The following is a 22,760-nucleotide window of genomic DNA, read 5'->3' on the forward strand; positions in this document are numbered from 1 at the left end:
CTCCGGGCAAACGGAAGCAGTGGGGCCCACGGAGAGATCTCTAAGGGGAGACAAGGGGACTGGCTCACGTGGTTATGGAGGCCAAGAGGCCCACGGCCCGCCGTCCACAAGCGGGAGCCCTGGGAGGGTCGTGACCCGGCCGGAGTCTGGGGGCCTGGTGCCCGCGTGCGCTGCGCAAGACGGCCGTCTCAGCTCAGGAGGAGAAGGCGACACCGTTTTGTTCCATTTGGGCCCCTGGTGGACTGAGCGAGGCCCACGTTGATGAGCGAGATCCCTCTACGCTGCCTGCCGGATCGAATTCTCATCCCTTCCAGACACGTGCGTGGACGCACCCAGAACTAACGTGTCCCAGCTACCTGGGCATCCCTTGGCCTCGGCAAGTTGACGCAAAATTAACATCACGTTTGGGAAAAAAAAAAAAAAACCCACGGTGGCCTCTTGTGGCTGGTTCCCTCCCTGAGCGTCGTGTTCAGGGTTGTCCGCGGGGCAGCCGGTGTGGGCGGCTTGCGGCCGAGGGACGTGTGTGTGCGTGGACGTGTTTTCTGCATCCATTTATTTGTTGATAGACCCTTGGGTTATTTCCATTTTTTGAGTGCCTTGAGTCTCGACCAAGAGTTGCCCAGTCTTACTGGGGATGGGGGTCTGGGCAGCCCCCTAGCAAAAGCAAAGAGCCCCTGTTCTAGACTTTTTTTTTTTTTTTTTTTTTTTTTTAAGTAGGCTTCATGCCCAAGGCGGGGCTCAGATCACGACCCTGAAATCAAGACCTGAGCTGAGATCAAGAGTCAGGCACTTCAGGGGTGCCTGGGGGGCTCAGTCAGTTAAGTGGCCGATTCTTGGTTTCAGCTCAGGTCATGATCTCGTGGTTCGTGAGACTGATCCCCACGTTGGGCTCTGCGGTGACAGTATGGAGCCTGCTTGGGATCCTCTCTCTGCTCCTCTCCCCTGCCCTTGTTCTCTCTCAAATAAATAAATATTAAAAAAAAAAAAAAAAAAAAAAGACGCCCAAACCAACTGAGCTACCCAGACGCACCTAAGAGTCTCTGTTATAGAATGTGTGTTAGAAATTTCCAGATGACAGAACGTTCTCCGTCTGCTCTGTCCAGTTCAGTAGCCACCAGCCCCGTGTGTAAGGAAGGGGCTGTTTAATTAGTTGTAGCCAGTTCGAACTGAACTGCCATATGTGGCTGGACTGGACCATTCCAGAAATCTGAGCGAGCTGGTCCCTCTGCCCCAGTCCTGCCACCACTTGACTAATAAAATCCCAACTTGTTTTGTTAGGAGCCACTGCCTGAGGTCACCCGAGGCTCCCTTCCTCCTCAAACTCCGTGGGTCCTGAGCTCGACCAGCTCCAGGCCTTGTGCGGCCACTGCCGGCCTCCCTGAGGGACCCGCACACACAAAGGCCGGGCGGCAGGAGTGAGCTTGGACAGAAAGGTGAGATGGCCAAGCCACAGGGGCCAGGCCACGCCGGGCTGCAGGCTTCCCGAAAAGACCAGGGATCTTACTTCAGGGTAGGGAGGTCAGAGGCAGAGAGACGGATGGATCCGCGCTGCTGGCTGTGATGACGGAGAGGCCACGGGCCAAGGACGCGGCGCCTCTGGAAGCCGGCGAAGGGGGGAGATGGGGCTCCCTGGGGCCCCAGCCCTGCCCATGCCTGGGTGTTAGGACTTATGGCTCCAGGACTGTCAGGGAATCAGCGTGTGGCGATGCGTCACAGTGGCCCTGGGAGGCTCTCGCGGTTCAGGAAGTTCTATGCCTGCCCCGGACTGGGGACAGCTGGGCACCCGGTGGAGACACGGGGGTGGTTCCGGTCTGCAGTGTGGATATCCCTGAGCTGATGGCACCCGACAGGTGGCACTGGGAGAGTTTGGAGCCGGACGCATCCTGTGACTTGTGGCCCGGGATCGCCCTCCTCAGTCCTTGCACCACAAGTCTCTCTGGGGACAGGAAAGAATTCAGGAGGGGCCCTCAGGCTTGCAAAGAGCCCCAGCTCAAGGTCAGGATGGGCTCGGGGCTGTGTGGAGGCCCTACTGTGGGGCGGGTAGCATTGCACCCTCGCGCCACTGTCCCAGTCCACTGTGTGGACGGACACGTCTTCTGTACCCATTCATTTGTGGACGGGCCCTTGGGCAGGCACCCTGGACACCGCTCTCGCTCCTGAGGTCCCGAGGTCAGTGGCCACTCAGGGACTCTCTGGGCCTGGGGTCGGGGAGACGCAAGTTCTCCACCAGGCTGGAGGTCTTTCCAGCTGGCGCCCCCTGGCAAGGTGCTACCCTGTGCCGGTTTCCCTTCCGGGAGCTGGGCTCTTCCAGGAGGGCAGGACTGACTGCAGAGCAGAGTGAACGCACGCGGACACAGCAGGGTGTGGGCGGGAGAGACAGAAGCCCCATGTTGCAGGAGTGTGGAGCGGAGGGGCTCCGGGCCCGGAAGACCCAGCAGGGGATCCGGGCAGCTGCCTCCCTGCTACCCCAGGCAGGGCAGACCGTCTGCTGCCCGTAGATGCAGGGCAGGGCTGGCCGGGCACCGGGGCTGGCAGGGGCCTTATCATTCAGGGCCCCAGTCCCCAGTCCCCTTGGGAGCCGGCCAGGACGCCCCCTACCTGAGCTCCCGGCACAGACCCCCACGCCTGAGACTTGGGCTTTCTCCGGTCCCGGCAGCAGGGGACCTGGGGGCTCTGAGGCAGTCACAGGGACTCCTCTGGGCAGGTGCTCAGCCCTCAGGAAGGCTTCACCAGACTGGCTCTTTCACCAAAAGTGGGAGGAGCTTCTGAGGCCTGGGGGGACTCTGCCCTCCCTGGGAAAGGCCACAGGGGTCCTCGGATTCCCCAGCACCCCCCCCCCCCCACCCCGTCTCCAGCCCGTGATAAGGCAACAAACACAAGAGCCAGCGCTGAAGGCCCAGGCGGGGGTCCACCCTCCCTGGACACAAAGGCCCTAGGTATTCAGAATTAAACCAAGGCTGCAAACCACACTCACCGAGATGGCTTTATTCAACGGTTGCCCACCGACAGGGTGCCTCCCGGGCCCCCGCACTCAGGCCCGCACAGGGGCCAGCCCCGGACGTAGCTCCCTCTCAGTGGCCGTGGCCCCCCGGGAAGGGCAGGATGGCTTGCGGCCTCGCGGAGGGGCCTTCCCCTCACCCCCCCACCCCTGGCCGGCATCGGCACCACAGCCCATGCGGGGCACCCCGTGGGTGGGTCTCGAGGGTTTGTGCTTTGACTGGGCTTGAGAGATGCTGCCGGTCTGACATCCTCGGAGGCGCAGGTGGCTCCCACCTCCCCCACCCCCTGCATCAGCCAGGGTGACAGACGCACGGGGCAGCGACCCGGAGCCTTCCCAACAGTCTCCGGCTGTGGGGCAGGGCCGGGCAGGGCCAGGGTGGCTCCCCTCACCCAAGGCACTCAGGGTTGGAGAGGACGGGGATTAAGGACCACAATTCTGACGCCCTGTGTCCAGGGCTCCCCGGAGGCTGCTGCTCGGGGCACCGGGCGCTCAGGGATGCTGGGCCGGAAAACACGCCCCAGGATGGGAACTCGGGAGAGCTTTGGCCCCGAGAGCCGGGAGTCACTGTCCCTGCTGCACGGGGGAGGGAGGAGACAGGGAGGCAGTTGGCCGTGAGCAGTTTCTTTCTGCGGTGGCTGAGCCTCCGGCAGGGCAGGTGTCCACAGTTCACGTCCACGTGCGGCCAACACAAGGCTCGAGCCGTTACGCGGACGTCCCGCCTCATCCGTGTCCCGGGTTTACTGAAGGAAAACGTCTGGGTGGCCCCACTGCCTCCGGATGAACTCCGGGCCATCACGGCTGGGGAGCCATCCGGCACCCCTTTCCGGAAAGGCCGGTGTGCTGGCCCTGGACCATCATCCCTCGTGCAGGGATCGGGGACCAAGACCGTTCCAAAAAACGTTTCTCTGGCCCCTCGAGCACCCTCGCAGGCCGCCTGGGGGTTAGCTGTCCTGTGTGAGGCAGCTGTGGGGACGAGGCCGGCCCCGAGTCCACCGCGGAATGACAGCGACGGCTCCAAGCGGGGGCCTCCCGCGGGCAGGGCCCGGGAGCGGCTGGCACTTCGGGTCTCACGTCCTCTGGAGAGGAGCAAGCGCGGCAGCCCGCCGGGCAGGGGCGGTCCTCCAGCCGTGCCCCCGGGGACCCCGGGGAGGGGACACGCCTGGGAAGACCTAGGAGGGGCCCCCTTCCTCCCGGGCCGGGCCCGGCCACAAAGCCCGGTCCAAGCGTGGAGACGGCGGGGTCGGCAGGCGGCTCCCCGCGGGCAGGGCCTCCGCAAGGACGGGGAGAGGGCGCCATCGGCGCCCTGGCGGGGAGCTGCCCTCCGGGGACGCCGGCACAGCCGCCGCCCCGCGTGGGGCACGTCCCTCACCCCTGCGGGCCCTGCCCGCGCGCGAGCTGTGGACCGGGACCCGCCTGGCCAGCGACCTGCTCTACACGTGCTCCGTTTCCTGGTCCTGGTCGGGCTCCTCGTCGTCGTCCTCGTCGTCCTCGTCGTCGTCCTCGTCGGCGCCCGTCTTGTCCAGCGGGGCCTCGCCGTCCCGGGCCAGCTCCTCCACGTGCGCCAACATGTCGGCCATCAGCGCCTCCTCCAGCCGCTTGCGCACCTGCTGTACCAGCTCTTCCTGCTTCCTGGGGACACAGGGGCTGCGCTGGCTGCGGCACGTCCCCGCCTCCGGGAAGACGGCGCGAGGCCAGGAGGAGAGCGCGGGCAGGCGTACGTGGGCGGGTCACCTCCGGGGCCCTCTGTCCCGCATCCTGGCGGCGACCTTCGCAGAGCGAGCCGCCCTCCGGCTCAGCTTCCGTGTCCTACGGTCCGTCTCCGCCTGGGCGACCCCGGGGCTGGGGGCTCAAGTCCCCAGGCGCGTCCCCCCCCCCCCCCCCCCCCCCCCCGTCTGCCTCTGCCCCTCCCAGCGGGCCCCGCAGGCCCGGCCGATGGGTCACCGCCTGTCTGCTTCCCCCTGGGGTCCGGCGCACGGGCGCACGGAGTCCCCGAACCGTCGCTCGAGCGGGGTTTGCAAAGAAAAAGCAGACAACGGTGTCGGGTCACCGCACCCGGCCAGAGTGTCACTCGCCCCGTGGCTGATGGGAGTTTTGCAGGCGCACAATTCTAGGTGGAGAACGGCGTTCTCGGTCTTTCGGCTTCCGCTACCACAGCCTAGAAAGCCGTCAGCCCAGACTGTGAGAAGGCCCGCCTCCCCTCCCTCGCCCGAATGTGACCCGGCACGCGTCCGTCCCCGGGCCTGGCAGACGCTGGCCCCGGCCCGTGCCGCACCACGCCGCCGGCCGCTCGTCCCCTCTCCAGACACGACCGAGTCCACTGCCTGACCCTCCCTCGGGACTGAGCTTCTCCCAGGTCTAGAAGTTCTGCTCAGCCGTAAACACCCATCCAGCCTTTCCGGACGGTCGCATTCTTCCCTTCTACCTCCAACTCCCTGGCAGCGCACTCCTCTGCGGGGCCGCGGGCTATTCCCCAGCGTCACCCCGCGGGGCCTGGGGCTCGGTCCTGCGGCAGGGCGCCCGCCCACAGGCCGCTCCGCCGCGGTTCCGGCCCCTTCTCTGTGTGGGGCCCACAGAGAGCCCCTACCTGCTCTGACCTCGGCTGTGTGTTCACACCTCGGTTCGAGAGGACACACGTCCCACGCTGCCGGCTCAAACGTCTCGCCGGGACGCCTGCCCAGATGGTTCCAGCAGACGGATGCCTCCCGCCACGAGCCCGCCTGCACCTGGACACCAGCTCGGCTGGGAAACCCTCCCGAGGCGCCCCAGCCCCCGGCCCAGCCTAGACCCGGCCGACATCCCAGGCCCCGGGACGTGTCTGGGGCTCACGGCACTCTCTGCGGCACCCCCCGGCAGGCACCCCGAAGGCCTCACGTGCCCGAGACGGGCAGGCCACACTGTGAGCGTGTCCACCCGGGGGAAGAGCCACTTTCTCTTCCCAAGAACATTCCCAAACGGCAAGGATGCTTCCCGTTCCTTCCGCAGGCCGCCTCTGGTCTGCCCTCGATCGAAGACTCGCGGAAAAGCTCCCGTGGGTGCTTTCCACACCCGCCCCCTCGCGGTGACCACATCCACTTCGACCCCCAAAGAGCGCCGGCGGAACAGCGGGGCCGTGGGGAGACCAGAGCTCTCACACATGGGGGCCACGCCGGCCACAGGCAGGAGCCGGACGGGGGCGCGCACGGGCCGGTACCTGATGTCCTCGTCGGTCACCATGAAGGCCTTGCAGAGAGGCTGGGCCGTGTTCAGCCACACCCCGGGGTTCTTCTCCACGGCGGCCGAGAGCTGCCCAGTGATGGGCATGGTGCTGGTGTGCAGGGCGCTGGCGATGGCCGACAGCAGGGTCTCGTCCGTGCAGCCCGGTCCCACGCCTACCAGGGGGCAGGAGGGCGCTCAGCACCGGGCACCCGAGGCCGCTCTCCCTCAGCCTCTGGTTTCGCTCCCGAGTCTCCCATCACAGGCACACGATCCCTCTCGTGACAGCAGCAGAGGCTGTGACTCGCGGTTACAGCGTGCTTGTGTTTTGACGGCGCGCGAGCAAAATCACACACATCCGGGCCTCTTAGGGACCGCCCCGCAGGACAGCCCTCGTCCCACTCCTCCACCCCCCCCCCCCCTGCCCAGCCCCACCCCTCTCCTGGGATTACCCTGCAGGCCTTTGGGGAGGTCCATGGTTTTCACAAGCTCCTCGGCGATGTCGAAGGCGTTCAGGCCACTCAGCTTCTTCTCCCAGAAGAGCTGCCACCGGACAAACAGACGTGAGGCCGGCGGACGGCCAGCTGTGCCCCCACAACAGGCAGCCGTGCCCCGGGGGAGAGCTGGGGCGCATCCTCGTGGAGGGTGGCAGTCCCGGCGTGACCTCTGACCCCCACACCTGCCAGAGTGCCTCGCTTGGGAACGAGGGTGCTGCTGGCCTCTGCCTGGTCCTCCCGGGGCCGGAGAAGCCCCAACCCGGGAAGCAAGATTTGCCGTCGGCATTGGCAGTCTATGGTTCCCAAAAGATGGCCCAACCCCAGCGGGGCAATGCCCCCCTCACACTGACGTTCAGAAGCGCAACGTCCACCCAGAGCTGAGCTGTGAGGCTCATCAGAGGCCCCGGGCGCAGGGGGATGGACCCGGTCAACCCACCACGACCGGCACCATCGACAGGCAGGGGACGGACCCGGCAGCCCCTGAAGGTGTGTGGAGCTCGTGCCCACAGACGGCACCGGGGACTCTGGGGACAGTGCACTGAGAGGCGTGCTCCAAAGCAGGAGGCAGAGGACAGGTCTCTGAGTGGTTACTTAGTTGGCTACAATCCAAATGCCACCGAAGGCGGTGAAGACGGGGGGGCCCCGTGAGCGGCTCCCACAGCCTCCTGCTCCCGCCCAGGCCGCACGCCAGCTACGTACGGGCGTTTGTAAACACGCACAAAAGCACAGGTGATCATGTTTTTTAGAAAGCAGGTTATAAGGCGGCACGTGTGCCCCCACAGGACGCAAGCTAGGCTGCCACACGGCGGCCCGGGAAGTGTGGGGGCAGGAGGCCGGGCCCGTGGGCTCACCTGTCGAGGCTGCTCCACGGCCTTCTGGGGGTCACTCTTCACTTTGTTGCTGGGGTGGTTGGTGATCTTGGTCACCGGCTGCTTGAAAATGGAAGCCGTCTGCCTGACGGGGAGGGCTGTGTTGAGGTCGGGCTTGCCCTGCAGAGACACACAAGCTGACACCGCAGCCCCGGGGGCCTCAGCAAGGGCCCGTCTGGGGGCCTCGGGGAGCAGAGCCCGCGTCTCTCGGTCACCAGCATACCCCGTGGCATCCACAGATCTGGCCCAGACCCTGCCTACCGGCCGTGCACCTGTCCTGTCCGTGGGGCGTGGCCCAGAGGGCACCCTGGCTGGCACTGTCCTGTAGCCAGGACCGCAGCTCATCCCCCCCCCGGCCAGGCATCTATCGGAGACAGGAGGACACATAGTGTCACCGGGCGCCGGCCGAACATGTGCTGCTTTCTGGTCCCGCTGCTGGGCTGGGCGACAGACTGTGACAGACACGCCAGAGATAGCCAGGGGCAGCGGGCCCGTGGCCTCTCCCAGGGACAGAGTGCAGATGACATCTTCCCTTCTTTCTCCTTTTCCGTGGCTTCCAAATTTCCCTCAACAGATAGGACTTTAGCGCGATTCAGGACGAGTGGAAACCTCTCTCCCCCCACCAAAAGCGTTGATTTTTTTAACGTTGTTTCTTAAATTAGGCTTTTCGATAAACCCTAAGCCCAACGGGGGGCTCAGACTCATGACCCTGAGACCTGGACTCCCACGCTCCACCGACTGAGCCAGCCAGGTGCCCCCAACAGTGGCTCTGAACGGCGAGCCCGAGGCCGGGCGCTCACCTTGACCTGGCTGGAGGAGTCGTAGCGGACCCTCTGCCGGCTCCGGCTTGCCTTGCTCATCAGCAGCTTGCCTGTCCGGAAGTCAAAGGTGCTCAGGTCCATGGAGCCGCCCAGGTAGCGGGCCAGCTGCGGCTTGCTCCGGAACTTCTTCCCGCTGGGGCTGCGGGCAGAGAGGGGGTCAGCGGCGGGCAGGCGCGCTGGGCCGACCCCTGCCCCCAGCGCCGCCTCTCGGCCAGGGCCCCCGGCAGACGCCGGCACCGCGGGAGGAACGCACCGACGGGACAAGGCCGGGGCCCAGCCCTGGGAGCCCGGCTGACGTTTCAGAACTCCCGGAAGCAGAATTAGGCCATGTTCTGGAGAAAAGAGCCCGGGATAGCAGGTGCTCTAACAACAGTCTCCTTCTCGTGGGTACCACGTCGGGGACTGGGGTGTCCTGGGGGTGGGACCCGTCAGGAAACCGGAAGACCAGGTGCCGCGAAGCCCCGGCCGTGAAGCTCTGCGCCCTTGCTCACCTTGTGGACGGACCGGGGGCCACCTGCCTGTCTGGGGAGCTACGGACACGGAGCACAGGGCTGCAGTGCCAAGGAGCTACAAAGGACCCACATGGGGCCCGGAGGCGTTAGGGACGACAGCTGGGATCGCCGACTGGCGCGGCCACTGTGGACAAGTCAGGCGGCTCCTCCAACGACCGGACGGCAGCCCCACGCTCAACATCTACCTCAGGCCGGGCAAACACACATCCACGCAAAACTGCCACCCGGAGGTGTTCGGAGCAGCGGGGTTCGGAGCAGGCACGAAGTGAAAACAGCCCAACTCTCCGTCGATGAACAAACATCATGTGTCCCGTGTGCACAGTAACGTCCCTCGGCCGCCGGCCGGAGCGAGGCGCCCACACCCGGTGCCCCGAACGCACGACGCTCAGGGAGGGAACCAGACATGAGAGGCCACGCGGGATGTGAGCCCGCATGCGTGAAGCGTCCAGAACGGGCTCATCCACGGACGGGAAGGGGGCTCGTGAGGGCCGGGGCTCCTCTTGGGGGCAATGGAACGTTTTAAAGTTGGCCGTGGTGATGAACGCATGACCGTGATATACCACAATCTATCGGCTTGCACACTTTAAGCAGGTAAGCTGTGCGGTCTGCGGCTCGCCTCTCCCTCAAGCTGCCAGAAGCAGCACTTGTGTGGTACCCAGCAGGCCTGGTGCCTTTCCAAGCACGTCATTGCTGCCAACGCGATGAGCAGTCACTCTCCGTAACAGCTCATCAGTCTGAGATCGGTGAGGGTTTATTTTGTTCATCTCCCCTGAAGAGGCTCTGGGATGAGCCCCTAATTCAAGCAACTGCCTGTCTGCTCCCCGCCCCCGCCACTCTGCTAGGGACAATGGAGGGTCGTGGGACCTGGTGCGGCCAGAAGGAAGCCCCTCCTACGACGCCAGGACCCCAGCGTGTGGCCAGCTCCGCTCTGGGAACCCCCACCAGGAGCTCCGCACAGGCAGGGCTGCGGCTGCAGACCGTGCTGTTCCCCTGGGCCTGGCCACGTGTGCCGGGCCCAGGCGCCCAGCACGGAGAGCTCCTGGCGGCCCGGGGTCCCAAGGCTGCTGGGGACTCTCCGGGAAGATTTTCTTTTCTAGGACGCTGTGCTGGTTGATGCGACCAGAGCCTATGGTGCCCAGGGCCGTGGGAAGGAACCTGGGTCAAATACAGCCGCAGAGAGGGAGGAGGGGACCCCGCGAAACACTCGCCAGCATCTCTTGGCCTCCAGTCACCTGCGCTTGCTGCACGAGAACAGGAACTAGACACAGGGCACAGAGAAGTGGCTGCTTAGAACTGGCGCGTGGCGGCATTGGGCACTGGTGGCTGGGGGGTCTGGGGCTCTCTTGGAGAATGTTCTAAAACCCACTGTGGAGGTTGCCGTACCCATGAGTGAAAACTATTCAGTCGCGCATTTTAAATGGGTGATCTATGAGGTGTAGATCCTAATCTCAAAAAAGGTGTTTAAAAAAAAACAAAAGAACAAGACAAAAAGAGTGTTAGTAGATCCCAGAGGCTGGGGGAGGCATGGGGGGGGGGGCAAAGCTAACAGGCATAGGCCTCATTTTGGGTGATGGAATGTTCTAGAACTATGTAGTGGTGATGGCTGCACAACTTTGTGAATGTACTGAAAACCACCGAATAGAACACTTTTAAAGGATGGATCAGAGAGAATGTGGATTATGTCCCAACTTTTAACAAAGGTTCTAGATATCTGTATTAACAGAGGAAGACGTCCCTGACATTTTATTGAGAAACACACACACACACACACACACACCCCTAACAACCCTGGATTTAACAAAACTGCACACATAGGAATAAAAGAGCACAGACCAGGGGCTAGAAGCATGGGGACGGAGTGGGGACGGAGGGCTGCGGGCTGGCCCCTGTCACGTGGCTGGCTGTGGGGACACCAGCCAGCACCGAGCCCAGAGCCTCAGGCCAGAGGAGATGGACGCAGGCCCAAAAGGCAGCCCCCCTTCTCGTCTGTAGAAAGGGCTGCTGTGAGGGTCGCCTGGACCAGAGAGTGGGCACTGACACCCGTGAGGCCCTGACAGCAAAGTGCACCTGCTTACAGCCAACCTCACCCTGCTGCCCAAGGAAGGGGGGGGGGGGGAGGCGATGTGCTAAGCACCTTCTGCTCTTCCTGAGCAATGAGATCTTCTGGTGGATTCCTCTCTACTCTACACTCCTCCAAAGAATGAGCCCTGAGGACAGGGTACTAACATCCCACAAACCCTCAGCTTCCTGCCTGGGCAAAACTGTCACGCGGTGAGCTTATTTTCACGACACAGAGGAGACGCGGCTGCGGCCTGATGCTCCCGCCGCCCACCCCCCAATCTCAGCAGAGCCCGGTCTTCGAGCTACAACGATGGGAGTGGTGTGAGGTCACCCCGCCTCTCCTGTGTGACAATCTGGCAAAGCACGCACTCGCTTCCTCCACTCTCTGGACAAGGAAATCGAGACCCACCGGTTCCTAGGGACAAGGCTTGGATCCCAATCCAGGCCTGACTCAAAGCCCTTATGTTCTGCCTTCCCTCCGCATTAAGAGATGTCGAAAAGTCCATCCGTGCTCTTGCCTGGTCGCCTGGTTGAGCGGGAGCCCCAACAGGTGAAGAGGCCGCAGACACATGTTCCACAAAACATCACGGGTTCCCGATCACATCCCCCTACAAACCTCCTACCCGTCGGGAGGGAAGGTGACACCCACCTGCCTGGTGGGTCATCCAGACCAATGACTTGGGGATGGCGTTGGACCCTACCCCTTCTTCCTCCCCTCAGGCCCACCTCTGGGTTATCTGTCCGGCCCGTTTGGAGCTTTTCCCCACTGCCAGAACCCCAAGCTCAGGTCTAGGGCCTCAGAGTAAGGTCCCATTTGGCCGAGGCCCAAAGAGGCCCACACACAGGCGGGGACGGAGGCAGAGCAATGTTATTCTCAAGGTTTCCGGCCATGCTGACCTCGGCTCGGCCTCCCAGGTTCTCTGCACAGGATGCCCTCTGCCTGGAGAGCTCCTCCCAGCTCCACTGTCAGTGCTCAGCTCCGCGTCACCTCTTCAGGGAGGCCCTCGCTGAGCTGCCCCAGCCTCAACCCAGCACCCCATTACTGGTCCTCACAGACCCCTGGACTTCTCAGTGTAGGCCACCACCTGTAACTACGGGAGTAACAGGGTGCCAGCTGATGCTGTCACCCAGGGGAAGAAGGTCTCACTCCCATCTGACTGAATGGCCAGGACCCAGCAGGTGCTGCAGAGGGTGTCTGTTAAATTAACAAAGGACTAGAGCTAGAGAGACCCGCTTCTTCGGCCGACGCACAAGCATGCTTGGAATTAAACCAAGCAGGTGGTTCCCAAACTGAGACCTCCTCACTAACCCAGCAGGACAGAACCGCAAAGATTCAGGCTTTCTAAACAGTCAGAAAGAGAGTGACGTCGCAGACCGCAGCAGTGGACATGTCCCCAAGAGACGCTGCTTGTGGCTCCACGAGGTCAACGCTGGAAGTCACAGGGTCCCTGCTCTTTTTGGAACCCAGAACCTGAGCGGGTACTGGACGAGCTGCCATTCCTTCCCTGCTCACTTCCCTCACTCCTTCCCAAACGGGGCTGGCAAAGGCCCACGAGGGACTGACTCAAGTGCTGGGTGGACAGCACAGCACTCCCGCCCCTCTAGGCATCACCCGGGCAGTTTCTGGGCCCTTGACCAGTGGCACGACCCCCAGCACCGGCCCGCCTTCGACACGTGGCGGGTGTCCCTCTTTACTTTGTTAGAGACCTGAACGTGCCCACCCAGGATCCTGAAGCCAGGGGGAGACAGCCATCAAAGCTGGCTCAGAAACAAAAGCATCTTCCACCAATCGGAGAGAAAAAACGAGGGAGAAGGAAAACAGCAGGTGGCCAACTGTCTGGGGCTGGGCTGCCAGCCGCCCACTAATTCTTTATTCCGCCGAGAACCTTCCTCGCCATCTCTCCCCGGCCAACGGCAGCCCCTCCTTGCAATCTGGGGGAGGGGTGCTCACGAAGTCTCGCGCCTCCCGTCTTTGAGACTGGAGGGGCCACGACTCACGGGAGCGGCGGTCTCGGAGGGGACCCGTGGATGGCGGAGGGGCGGCCCTTTCAAACACGCGGCCCCGGGGAGGGCCCCCGCCACCCCGGGAAGGGCCCCGGCCCCCCAGAGCGTCCCCGCCTCGGGCTGCGCGCGCCCCGCCGATCCGAGGGAGAGCCCAGCCCCCACCCCCGCCTCCCAGCGGCGTCTGGCCCGCGCCGGGCGCCCCTCGCCCCGCCAGCGGGCCTGCCGCGGCCGCGGGAACAAAGGCCACCGCCCGCCCGGCGCCGACCCGCGCTCCACGCGGCCGCGGGAAGGGGGGGGGGCACGCACGCGCACTGGACTGGGGCCGCCGCGCGCCGGCACGCACGCACGCACGCACGACGCACGCGCGGGCCCAGGCCGCAGCCCGGGTCGAGGCGCCCAGGCCGCCGCAGAGGCCGCTGGGAGGCGCCCGTTGGGGCCCTGCCCGGCCGGCACGTTCATTCACCTATAGTAAAAGACATCCCTGTGGCCGGCCGACAGCCCCGACCTTCTGGGCACTTCTTCCCTCTCCCAGCCCTGCGGGAGCGCCGGGCACTCCCACCTCTTCCGCTCCATCGCGCCCGGCTCCTCGGCCCGCCGCCGCCGCCGCCGCCGCCGCCGCCGCCGCCCGGACCCCCGCTCGCCGCCGCCGCCTCAGCTGCCTCCGCTGCCGCCGCCGCCGCCACTTGCCGCGGCTGTTCCGGCCCGCGGGCCCCCGCCCTCCGCCCCCAGCCGGGCACGCGCCGGCTTTGCCGCCCTCTCGGCCCCCTCCCCGCGCTCGCCAGCCCCCGCTCGGGGGGCCCGCTCCGCCCACCCGCCCGCGCGGGGCCCCGTGCTGCGCAGGCGCCGCGCGGGTCCCACCCCGCGGCCGCCGGCCCCGCCCCACGGCGGCGGCCCCAATCAGCGCGCGGCCAGGGGTGGGGCCGGCGGCGGCGCGCGGTCCGCCCGCCCCGCCCCGCGCCTGCGCCCTCGGCCCCACGACCTGCCAGCAGCCGGACCGACCCGCGCCCGCGCGCTGTCCCGTCCTGGGTTCTGCCTCTCGTCCCGTGCCCCCAGGTCCCCGCTCGAATCCCGGGTTACCCGCTCCAGTGTCGGCCCTCCATCCGTCCCACCGTCCCCCTGGTCTCCCAGCCTCCGGGCACCGTCGGTGGCCGCCGCCCTCCACGCCCCAAATCGCTCCCACCGCCTTTCTAACGCCTCCGAATCGAGGAGTCAGCCCCCCTCTCCCGGCTCCACCTTTAGTACGGAGGCCTTCCGTCCCCGGGTCTGGGACCTTCCTACGGAATCTCTCGCCTCCACTTTTGACCCCTCCCCCCCCAAGCCCTTCCTGGCCGCGGCGAGAGACCCGGTGGATTCCCCCTCTCCGCCCCTCCTGTGGCTGGCCCAGGGCGGGTGTTGAAGGAAAGACGCTTGAACGAGTGGACAGGGCTGTGACCAGTCCCGGGGGAAGGCTGAGTCTCCCGACGGGCCTGACCTGGCGTCCGGTCCCTGTGTGAGAGAGGAGCAGGGCGGGGGGTGGGACCTGCTCGGCTGAGGACGGCGGAGGGCCGGGGTCTTCACTGCCCTGGAGCCCTGTGATCACGCTCGGGTCGGAGCCAGGTCCTCGTCGGGCAGCCCCAGACCACCGCGTGGAGGGCAGGAGTAACTCGTTTGCTTCATGTTTTGAGGTTAACTGTAGCTTCTGACAGTTCCTTACGCCCCCTTTCTTCCTGCGGCCTCACAGGTAAAAGGGCAAAGCGGTCAGGCTGGCACGCTTGAGCGGTCACCGTGCAAAGCTGGTTTGGGCACTGGTTCCTGGCTGGAGAGTTCAGGCCAGGACCCAGGACGTCAGGACCCTGGCCTTTGTGGAGGGCAATACTCGTAACTACAGCGGGTCTTTTTCTCGCTTGTACGATTTTATTTAAGAACTAGTTAAACAAAGGTATGGGTGGTTATTGCAGTCAGTGAACCCACGTGAAGGCACATAAAGGAAAAGGTATGAACGTTGTTGTGTCAGAGGCCCCTGGTACCGCTCCCAGGCCCTGCTTTCTAGTTTTGGGGTGCATATCCAGAAGTGGGATTGCTGGGTTACATTGTAATTCTAGGTTATTTTTAGAACTGTCCAACTGCTTTCCACCGCACCTGCCCCACTTCACATTCCTGCCAGTGATGCATGAAGGCTCCCTATTTTGCCCCATCCTTGCTAATGTTATTTTCTGGGTTTTGATAGTACAGTATTGATGGATGTGTACCGTGGGGTCATAAGATTTGACCTTAAGAACCACCATTGAGGGGCGCTGCCCGGCTGGCTCAGTCAGTGGGGCATGTGGCTCTTGATCTCAGGGTTGAGTTAGCCCTACATTGGGTGTGGAGCCTACTTACAAACAGAACAAAAAAACCAAAACACCACCACAATAAAGAAACAGTCAAAAATGCTCCCTAGGTAGCGCCCCTCCACCCTTCTCCGGCATCCAGCCTGTCAGCCCTCGCTTGCTTCTCAGGGAATTTGACCCCCTCAAGCCCAGGCTGTCTCCAGAGCATAGACACGGGGCCTGTGAACATCGTGGGGCCCAAGCCCCTGGGATTGCCCCCTGAAGGGCTGGTCCAGGGCCTTTGTGAGCAGGCACGGAATTTACGGGGAGGGTGGACATGATGGGGGTGCCAGCAGAGAGGAGAGGCTGGGAGCCCTAGGAAGGGGGACGGGCAGTGGTGCTCCCCTCCTGGCTTGCTGGAACTTTGCTCTTTGGAAACGAGCTCCCTTTCCTGGGCTGGCTGGCTGGCGCAGGCCCGAGCAGACACCCTATCCTGCCCATCTACACAAGGTAAGAAACAGAAACCAAACCAGCTGACATGTGAGGAGGCAGGCCTCTCCCTTCAGTACTGTGAACACTGGGGCTGGGTGACTGGGGGGCCGTCCTGGTCACCACGGAGCGTTGAACAGCATCCCTCACACCACCCAATCGATGCCAGCACGGATGTTCCCAGCCCGCAGTCCCTGAGCTGGTAGGAGGCCTGCCTGGCACTCAGCAGGGGTGTGGCATGGAAAGCTGTGCCAAAGACCTCAAGTCTGCCGTAACTACTGTAACCAGTTAAGATGAATGCAAAAACCTGTGACACACGAAATGCCAACTTGTATTTATTTATAAGTGATCTCTACAGCCAATGTGGGGCTCAGACTCACGACCCTGAGATGAAGAGTCACAAGCTCTACCAACTGAGCCAGCCGGGCATCTCCAAGATGTCAAATTTTTGTTATTTCTCCAAAACGTCACATTTTTAGATAAAGGATTGAATAGCGCTGTGCTGAGCCATTTTGGAGCCCAAGACAAAATGAAAGAGTTGTGACCCCGCCCCCCTCAGGACTTAAAGTGGTTGGGAAAGCATTAAAACACTGAAAAGTTGTACGGGTGCCTGGGGGGGCTCAGCCGGTCAAGCGGCCGACCCGATTCCAGCTCAGGTTATGATCTTGGGGTTCGGGAGTTTGAGTCTGGCAAAGGGCTCTGTAGTGACAGCATGGGGCCAGCTTGGGATTTTCTCTGTCCCTCCCCTGCTTGCTCTCTAAGTCAAGTTTTAAAAAATACCGAAAAGTTGTATTTTAAAAAAATATTTATTTTTGAGAGCGAGTGAGCGTGTGCAAGCAGGGGAGGGACAGAAAGAGGGAGACGGGGGAACGCTGACAGCAGAGAGCCAGATGTGGGGCTCAAACTCATGAGCCTGAGCCAAAGCCAGACGCTTAACAGACTGAACCACCTGGGTGTCCCTGAAAAGCTGTATTAAAACTCACAGTAATTTGTTTAAATATTGTATTTATAACAGAGTCTGAGTTAGGATTCGACTTCTCTGGCTTTCACGGAAGCAAACTCAGCTATATTTTCATTAAAACCATTAAACATTACAAAAACACACAAAATTGTGGGAATAGGGGCACAAGTTTCTTTCTGCTTCAGGTCATGCTACGACTCAGCACAGCCCTGGGGCTGTGGACTATCCAGCCCCTGCGTCAGTTGGGAACTGTTAAAAAAGCAGAAGCAGAAAAACTTAGCAACTCACTTATCTCAGAGCTGTTCACTTGTGTCTAAGCGACAGACATTATTTATACGTGTGCAGTGACATTGTGACACAGGTGTTGTTATGACGGCATCGACAGGATTTAACAGACCAGTTAAGTGTTGGTACTAGGCACCCATCTCACAGCCACAGACATTGTCTGCGGTGCTACGGGCCCCAGGAAAAGGGCCTTGGCTAAAAAAATGATGTGCAGAAGAGGGGATCACAAACGCCAGTACTTGAGTTGAAACGTCCAGCGGTTCTGAACGTGTCCTCCGCCACGTCGATTCTGTGCTAAAGCTCTAGTCCCGAGTGTGGCTGCTGGAGACGGGCCCCAGGGTGTGTGATGCGGGGAAAGCAAGGTCAGAAGGGTCAGGCCCTGTCCAGATAGGGTTTGCGTCCTCAGAGACTTGCTGTCCCTCCCTCCCTGCACAGGTGCACTGAGGAAAGGCCACGTGAGGACACAGCAAGAAGGCAGCTGGCAGTCTGCAACTCGGGAAGCAGGAACTTCCTAGAAACAAGCCCTGCCAGAACCTGGATCTCAACTTCCAGCCCCCAGAATGGAGAACATTTTTATCCTGTTGCTAGAGCCACCCAGTCTGGTGTTTTGTAAGGGCAGACTAACAGAACAGCTGTGTTCACAAATGTGCACGTATGTGCACACTGTTTCTAGAATTTTCCAGAACTGGGCAGGAGGGAGAGAACGGACTGTGTGCCACAGGTCCTTCTGTACCTGCTCATTTTTGTGACCTTCATGTGATGGGTTAACATGTCTGCAAGGTCTGAGAGTCTTCCCAAGTTCTCCTCCCTTGGAGTGAGGATTGGATGTGGGCTCGTGCTTCTGACAGGTGTGGACGAGGTGATGATGGAGACACTTCTGGGGAAAGGTCACTAAAGACCCATGGTGTCCACCTGCAGAGATGAAAAGTGGCCCCCAAGGCCCCTACAGGAGGGCACCCACGCGAGCAGCTCCTCCCGCCCCGGTCCAGCCTCGGATGCCTTAACTGCTTCCTCCTGAGCCACCCGGAGCCGGGACCACCCGACTAAGTTACTCCTAAATTCTTGCCCACAGAAACCCGGGGGTAATAGATGTTTGCTGTTTTACACCAAGTTGTGGGGAAATTTCTTAAGGTAGCGATAGGTACGCTTTACAGGTATTACCCATTAAGCATCTTAAGTAACCAACTTCTGTCGGCCATTGAGAAATTTCTAATTTGCAAAATTTTGGAACTGAAAGGACCCCAGGGGTCGGTCACTCAAGCCACCAGGGCTGCGGTGAAGGTTACCAAGTCGCCAGCATGACCACGTCGGGTGGGGGGCGGGTTTCAGAGCACGGTTTAATGCTGTGTGCATTCAAACATGAAAGCTGTTGTCAGAAACAGAGTCCTGAGTCACGCTGGGCTGTTCCAGGCACCACAGGACCTCACGTGGGAGGGGGCAGCACCGCAGACACCTGGAGGGGAGACGGCAGGGTGAGCCCCCGGCTCCTGCTCTTGTAGGAAAGGAGGCGCTGAGTGGTGATGAGGACAGAGGCCACTGTCGGGCTCCAAAATCAAATCCGGTGATGCCGCTTGGCTGCCGCAGGCCCGGGGCCCTTCTGGAAGATGGGGACGTAGGAGGCGCTGCAGCCTGTCATGCGGACTGCAGACTGGCACACAGGCAGGCCAGCAGCTGTGGGTCAGCTCCCCCCTGCCCCGCTTGTAAAATGGGGTATCCCTCCATCACGCCCGGGGCTGGGCCGACCGGGGCGGCATGGTGCGGGATGCGCAGTCAGCCCCCGGGCTGGCCGTGCGGGGGCACTGCCCCTTCCCCGGTCCCACGCCCAGGGGTGCTGGTTGGCAGTTCTGCGTTGGCGGGCAGGAGGTGCGTGCAGGGCCCAGCCCAGAGCTCCACCCTCGGGCAGGATTCAGGATTCTCCAGGGCCAACGGTGCAGGTGAGGCTCCCGGACCTGCCACCCCAGCTCTGGAGGTATGGAGAAGCAGCCCCACGGAAGCCCCCTCTGCCACGCGGGAACCGCAGGGTTCACCTGCTGACGGCTGCCAAAACTTACCACAGGGATCCGAGGAGGGTCAGTCTCACTAATCGTCCTTCTTAAACTTGCCGTTGATGTAGGGCACCCAGTCCAGAATGAGCCGCCAGTCTGTGGCCCACACCAGCCCCACGGTGCCCACGGCGCCCCACATGCCTGCTGTGGGAATCCTGCCAGAGGACAGCGGGGGTCAGGTCCTGCCCGGGAATCTCCCTCCCAGCTGTATTTCTGGGTCTCTCCCCGTCCCCAGCTGCCACTGATTCAGCGCCCACCCCCCACCCCCCCAGGCCCTGCCCGGTGTGTGCAGACCCTCTGACAGCTCCATGGGGTGGGCACACAGCAGAAGAGCCTGAGTGGCCTTCACTCCCATCTGCTTTTACACTGGGATCTTCTTAAGGTTTTTTTTTGGTGGGGGGGCGGGGGGGATTTGCTTAAAAAAACTTAAAAACCCCAAGCTCATAACCACCCGTCACAATAGCTAATGTCTGCATGCAGGCACCAACTATGAGGTTTACAGTTGACTCATGACGGCCATAGGACTGAGGGGAGTATCAGGGTCTTGGTCTTACAGACGCGGAGCACACAGCACAGGAAGAGCAGGTCACTACCCCAAGGATACTCGGCCACATGGTACAGATCCAGGGCACCGAGCTGAGTCTAGCTCTGACCCACCATGCCCACTCCTCACTATGTCCTGTGATTTGTGGGAGTCCACAGTGGCTCCCACAGTCCCCCCTGATGTTCATGCCTGGTGTACCTCCCCCCTCCGCACCTGGGCAGGACCCAGTGTCTGGTCTGTAATGAGCGAGGCTCGCAGGGGTGACCTTATGAACACAAGCTTCCGGCACAGGCGCTCTGGCTTGCTCCTGCTCTCTTTGGGGGAAGCCAGCGGCCACCTGGGCTGCCCTACAGAGGAGCCCACATGGCAGAGAACTGAAGGCGCCCCTCCAGCAATCACACACTCGAGCCTGGGAAGACCCCCGAGCAGAGTCTTTGGACGAGACTGCAGCCTCCTGAGACTGTGTGGTGGCTCCAGCCCAGGGGTGCCCGCATCCTTGACCCACACAGACTGGGACAGGATACGTGCTGGTAGTTTGAAGCTGACCGCTCTGCGGAGCCACTAGCTATGTAGCTATTCCAGGTCCGTCCTCACCTGGCCGGATCGTGGTCAGCCGCGCGCCTGGGACGGTGGGGGTGAGGGCTGGAAGGCCCCCCACCTCGCCAGTGACGACCCCGAGTGCGGCCCACGCCCCCCACCTGGCGCCTCGGTGGGCTCACGGGTTATTGCTGATGTGGGCACAGGTTCTCGGCTCAACTTTTCCTGCCGCCGCCCCACGGCGGCGAGGCTTAGTGATGTCCCAGGAGCCTTCCCTCTAGGGAGGGTGTGCGCCACCCGCCCCGTGTCCCTGGTGTGCCCGCGGGCACCCGAGCCGGGGGTGCTGCAGAGACCCGGCGGCCGTGTGCGCCCAGGCGGAGGTCAGGAGCCTGCCGCTCCGCCGCTCTGCGCCTGTCCCATCTGGGACCCGGCTCCAGAAGGGGTCCCGGTTGGAGACGACGGGGCCCGGGGGCACATGCTCACCAGTTTCTGGCCAGCTCGCGGTAGCGCGGGCCCAGGAACCTGCTCAGCATCGCGGCGCGGTGCGCAGCTCAGGGTGACCCCGGCTGCCTCCCCGTCGTCCTGCGCAAGCGCGGCCGCCGCAGCGCGCAGGCGCACCGGAAGGCCCCGCCCCGGGCGAGTCGAAGGCGCCACGCCCGGCGCCCCCGGTTGCTGCGCGCGCGGACCCGGAAGACATTTGCAGCCACTTCCGGGGAGAGTCGGAAGTCGTTACGGAAGCGGCAGAGAGTGGGCAGGGCCGGGAGGAGGGTGTGGTCTCCGCGCCCGCGGTCGGAGTGGCCCCCAGCAGCGCAGCCGCTGGCAACATTTGGCTGGTGATTCTGTGTCTTTGCTGCCAGCCAGAACTTCGTTCCCAATTAAGGAGACGGGCCCCGCGGGGAAGGGGACTTGCCCGGGGTCGCACAGAGGGAGGGTGCCGCTTGAAGCCACGCCTGGAACGGTCGGCGGGACGTAGGCCACATGGCCGCGCCTCCGCAGCCACAGTGCGCGCACCGGAGCTGCCTGCCGTTCGGAGGCCGGTGGGCAGCTTCTCGCACGTCGACCTCGCCCTGGCGGCGGAGGGCGGCCCGGCTCCTGGAGCCGCAAGCGTCCGTTCTGTTCGCGGACGGCCCGCCGGGACCGGTGGGTCCCCCGGGCCCGCCTGGGCTCGCCCGCTCCAGTCACTGCCTCTGCGGCCCCGGCACCGAATGCAGGAGGTAAGGACCGGAGCCCCGCCTTGCCCCGCTCCGGGCGGCCGCTCCCCGGTTTCCTGCAAGACGGCAGTTCCCATGGGGGCTGCAGGTCCCGACCCGGCCCTGGCCGCAGACTGCGGGTGGGTCCCGGCAATGACGTGTAGAGACCACGGTCGGGGCTCCGCAGGTGCTCGTTGTTCCTGGATTGGACGTCGTTTCTCGTCTTTACAGTTGCTCTGGGGTTTTGAGCTTGGGATCGCAGGGGATCTGTCGGTTGGTGGAAACTTAAACCGGATATAGAGGCCGTCACGCAGGTTGTTGAGAGAGACACAGAATAACGCTGCCTGAAAAAGTGAGTAGAGATGGGCATAGGGGCTTGAGGGCTGCAGGTCCTAGGTCCAGCCGTTCCTGAAGCCTTGCCTCATTGCTCCTTCTGCCTAATGCACTTCAGCTCATAAGGCAGAATGTTTTTCTTTCAAGTGATACAAACCAAAAACCAGTGTAAGAGAAAAGAAGGAAGTTTTATGGCATGTTGGCTTTTTTTATGGCTTCAGGCACGGCTAGATCCAGGAGTCTGGCACTATCATTACGGATCTCTCTTTCTCCATGTCTCAGCTCTTCTGAAAGCTGTCCCTGCTCTTTGGTGAGCTCTCTCTGAGCAGTGGCGTGTGGAAGCTCTGGGTTAACGTTCCAGCAGCCCTTGAAGGAAGACAGGTCTTCTTCCCCAGTCATTGCAGGAAACGTTCTGAGGCCTGTTGTCTTTGGCCTGCTGTGGAAATGGAGCCGAGGCAGACACTTCTCAGAGGACGTGAGCGGAAGCTGGGGCGGGGAGGACCCCCCAAAAGGGAAGAGCCAGGATTCTGAGAGCCCAAGAGGTGGTAGATAAGCAAAAAGTCCTCTCCTTTCTCACATCCTGCTGGTCCTCTGCCGGGGCCTCCAGGACTCCCTGTGGTAGTTCTGTCTGGCCCTTGGGGGAAACGGGACTCCTTTTCTCGTTTTTATTGCTGTGGCATTCATACAGTTAACCGTTTTATTTTTATTATTATTATTATTATTATTTTAATGTTTATTTTTGAGAGAGAGACAGAATGCAAGTGGGTCAGGGGCAAAGAGAGGGAGACACGGAATCGGAAGCAGGCTCCAGGCCCTGAGCTGTCAGCACAGAGCGCGACACGGGGCTCGAACCCACGAACCATGAGATCATGACCTGAGCCTAAGTCGGAGGCTCAACCGACTGAGCCACCCAGGCGCCCCACATACAGTTAACCATTTTAAACTGAATTATTTTGGTGGCATTGAGTGCGTTGACAAAATTGGGCAACCACTCCCTCTGTCTAGTTGCAGACAGATTTCATCGCGTCCAGAAGAAGCTCCGTTCCGTCCCCATCAGCTGTCACCACCCCCCCCCCCAGCCCCTGGCCGCCACGAGCCCCCTTCCTGTCCGTGGATGAGCACGTTGTGGAT

General features: G+C 62.4%; 2 protein-coding genes across 5 annotated transcripts; both read right to left on the bottom strand.

Moving 5' to 3' along the window:
- Window positions 1–2,964: 2,964 nt before the first annotated feature.
- MBD3 (methyl-CpG binding domain protein 3) lies at window positions 2,965–13,615 on the bottom strand. Of its 3 annotated transcripts, none has more exons than XM_042977582.1 (6): window positions 13,517–13,615; window positions 8,360–8,519; window positions 7,542–7,679; window positions 6,646–6,736; window positions 6,192–6,369; window positions 2,965–4,630 (listed from the first exon to the last, which is right to left on the bottom strand). In XM_042977582.1, the coding sequence occupies exons 1-6, from the start codon at window positions 13,528–13,530 to the stop codon at window positions 4,432–4,434; spliced, it is 780 nt and encodes a 259-aa protein (XP_042833516.1). In that variant the 5' UTR covers window positions 13,531–13,615; the 3' UTR covers window positions 2,965–4,431. The 3 variants fall into 3 exon arrangements, with proteins under 3 accessions (XP_042833516.1, XP_042833514.1, XP_042833515.1); XM_042977580.1 differs by having other exon boundaries at window positions 13,421–13,530; XM_042977581.1 differs by lacking the exon at window positions 13,517–13,615 and adding an exon at window positions 8,634–9,036.
- Window positions 13,616–18,169: 4,554 nt separating this feature from the next.
- Window positions 18,170–20,707, bottom strand: LOC122236512 (cytochrome b-c1 complex subunit 10). Of its 2 annotated transcripts, none has more exons than XM_042977584.1 (3): window positions 20,590–20,707; window positions 19,032–19,180; window positions 18,170–18,433 (listed from the first exon to the last, which is right to left on the bottom strand). In XM_042977584.1, exons 1-2 carry the CDS (start codon window positions 20,637–20,639, stop codon window positions 19,060–19,062), a joined length of 171 nt encoding a protein of 56 aa, XP_042833518.1. In that variant the 5' UTR covers window positions 20,640–20,707; the 3' UTR covers window positions 18,170–18,433; window positions 19,032–19,059. The 2 variants fall into 2 exon arrangements, with proteins under 2 accessions (XP_042833518.1, XP_042833519.1); XM_042977585.1 differs by having other exon boundaries at window positions 18,170–18,577.
- Window positions 20,708–22,760: the final 2,053 nt, after the last annotated feature.

Source organism: Panthera tigris, chromosome A2 (genome assembly GCF_018350195.1).
Source record: "Panthera tigris isolate Pti1 chromosome A2, P.tigris_Pti1_mat1.1, whole genome shotgun sequence".
NCBI classification, from domain to species: Eukaryota; Metazoa; Chordata; class Mammalia; order Carnivora; family Felidae; genus Panthera; species Panthera tigris.

Excerpts from the sequence above, each read along its gene's own strand:
- LOC122236512 (XM_042977584.1), bottom strand. The coding sequence starts at position 20,639 with ATGCTGAGCAGGTTCCTGGGCCCGCGCTACCGCGAGCTGGCCAGAAAC. Across the intron at positions 19,181-20,589 it reads CGCGAGCTGGCCAGAAACTG|GATTCCCACAGCAGGCATGT; the intron begins GTGAGCATGTGC and ends GTCCTCTGGCAG.
- MBD3 (XM_042977580.1), bottom strand. The coding sequence starts at position 13,530 with ATGGAGCGGAAGAGGTGGGAGTGCCCGGCGCTCCCGCAGGGCTGGGAG. Across the intron at positions 7,680-8,359 it reads ACTCCTCCAGCCAGGTCAAG|GGCAAGCCCGACCTCAACAC; the intron begins GTGAGCGCCCGG and ends GTGTCTCTGCAG. Across the intron at positions 4,631-6,191 it reads GTGACCGACGAGGACATCAG|GAAGCAGGAAGAGCTGGTAC; the intron begins GTACCGGCCCGT and ends CTGTGTCCCCAG.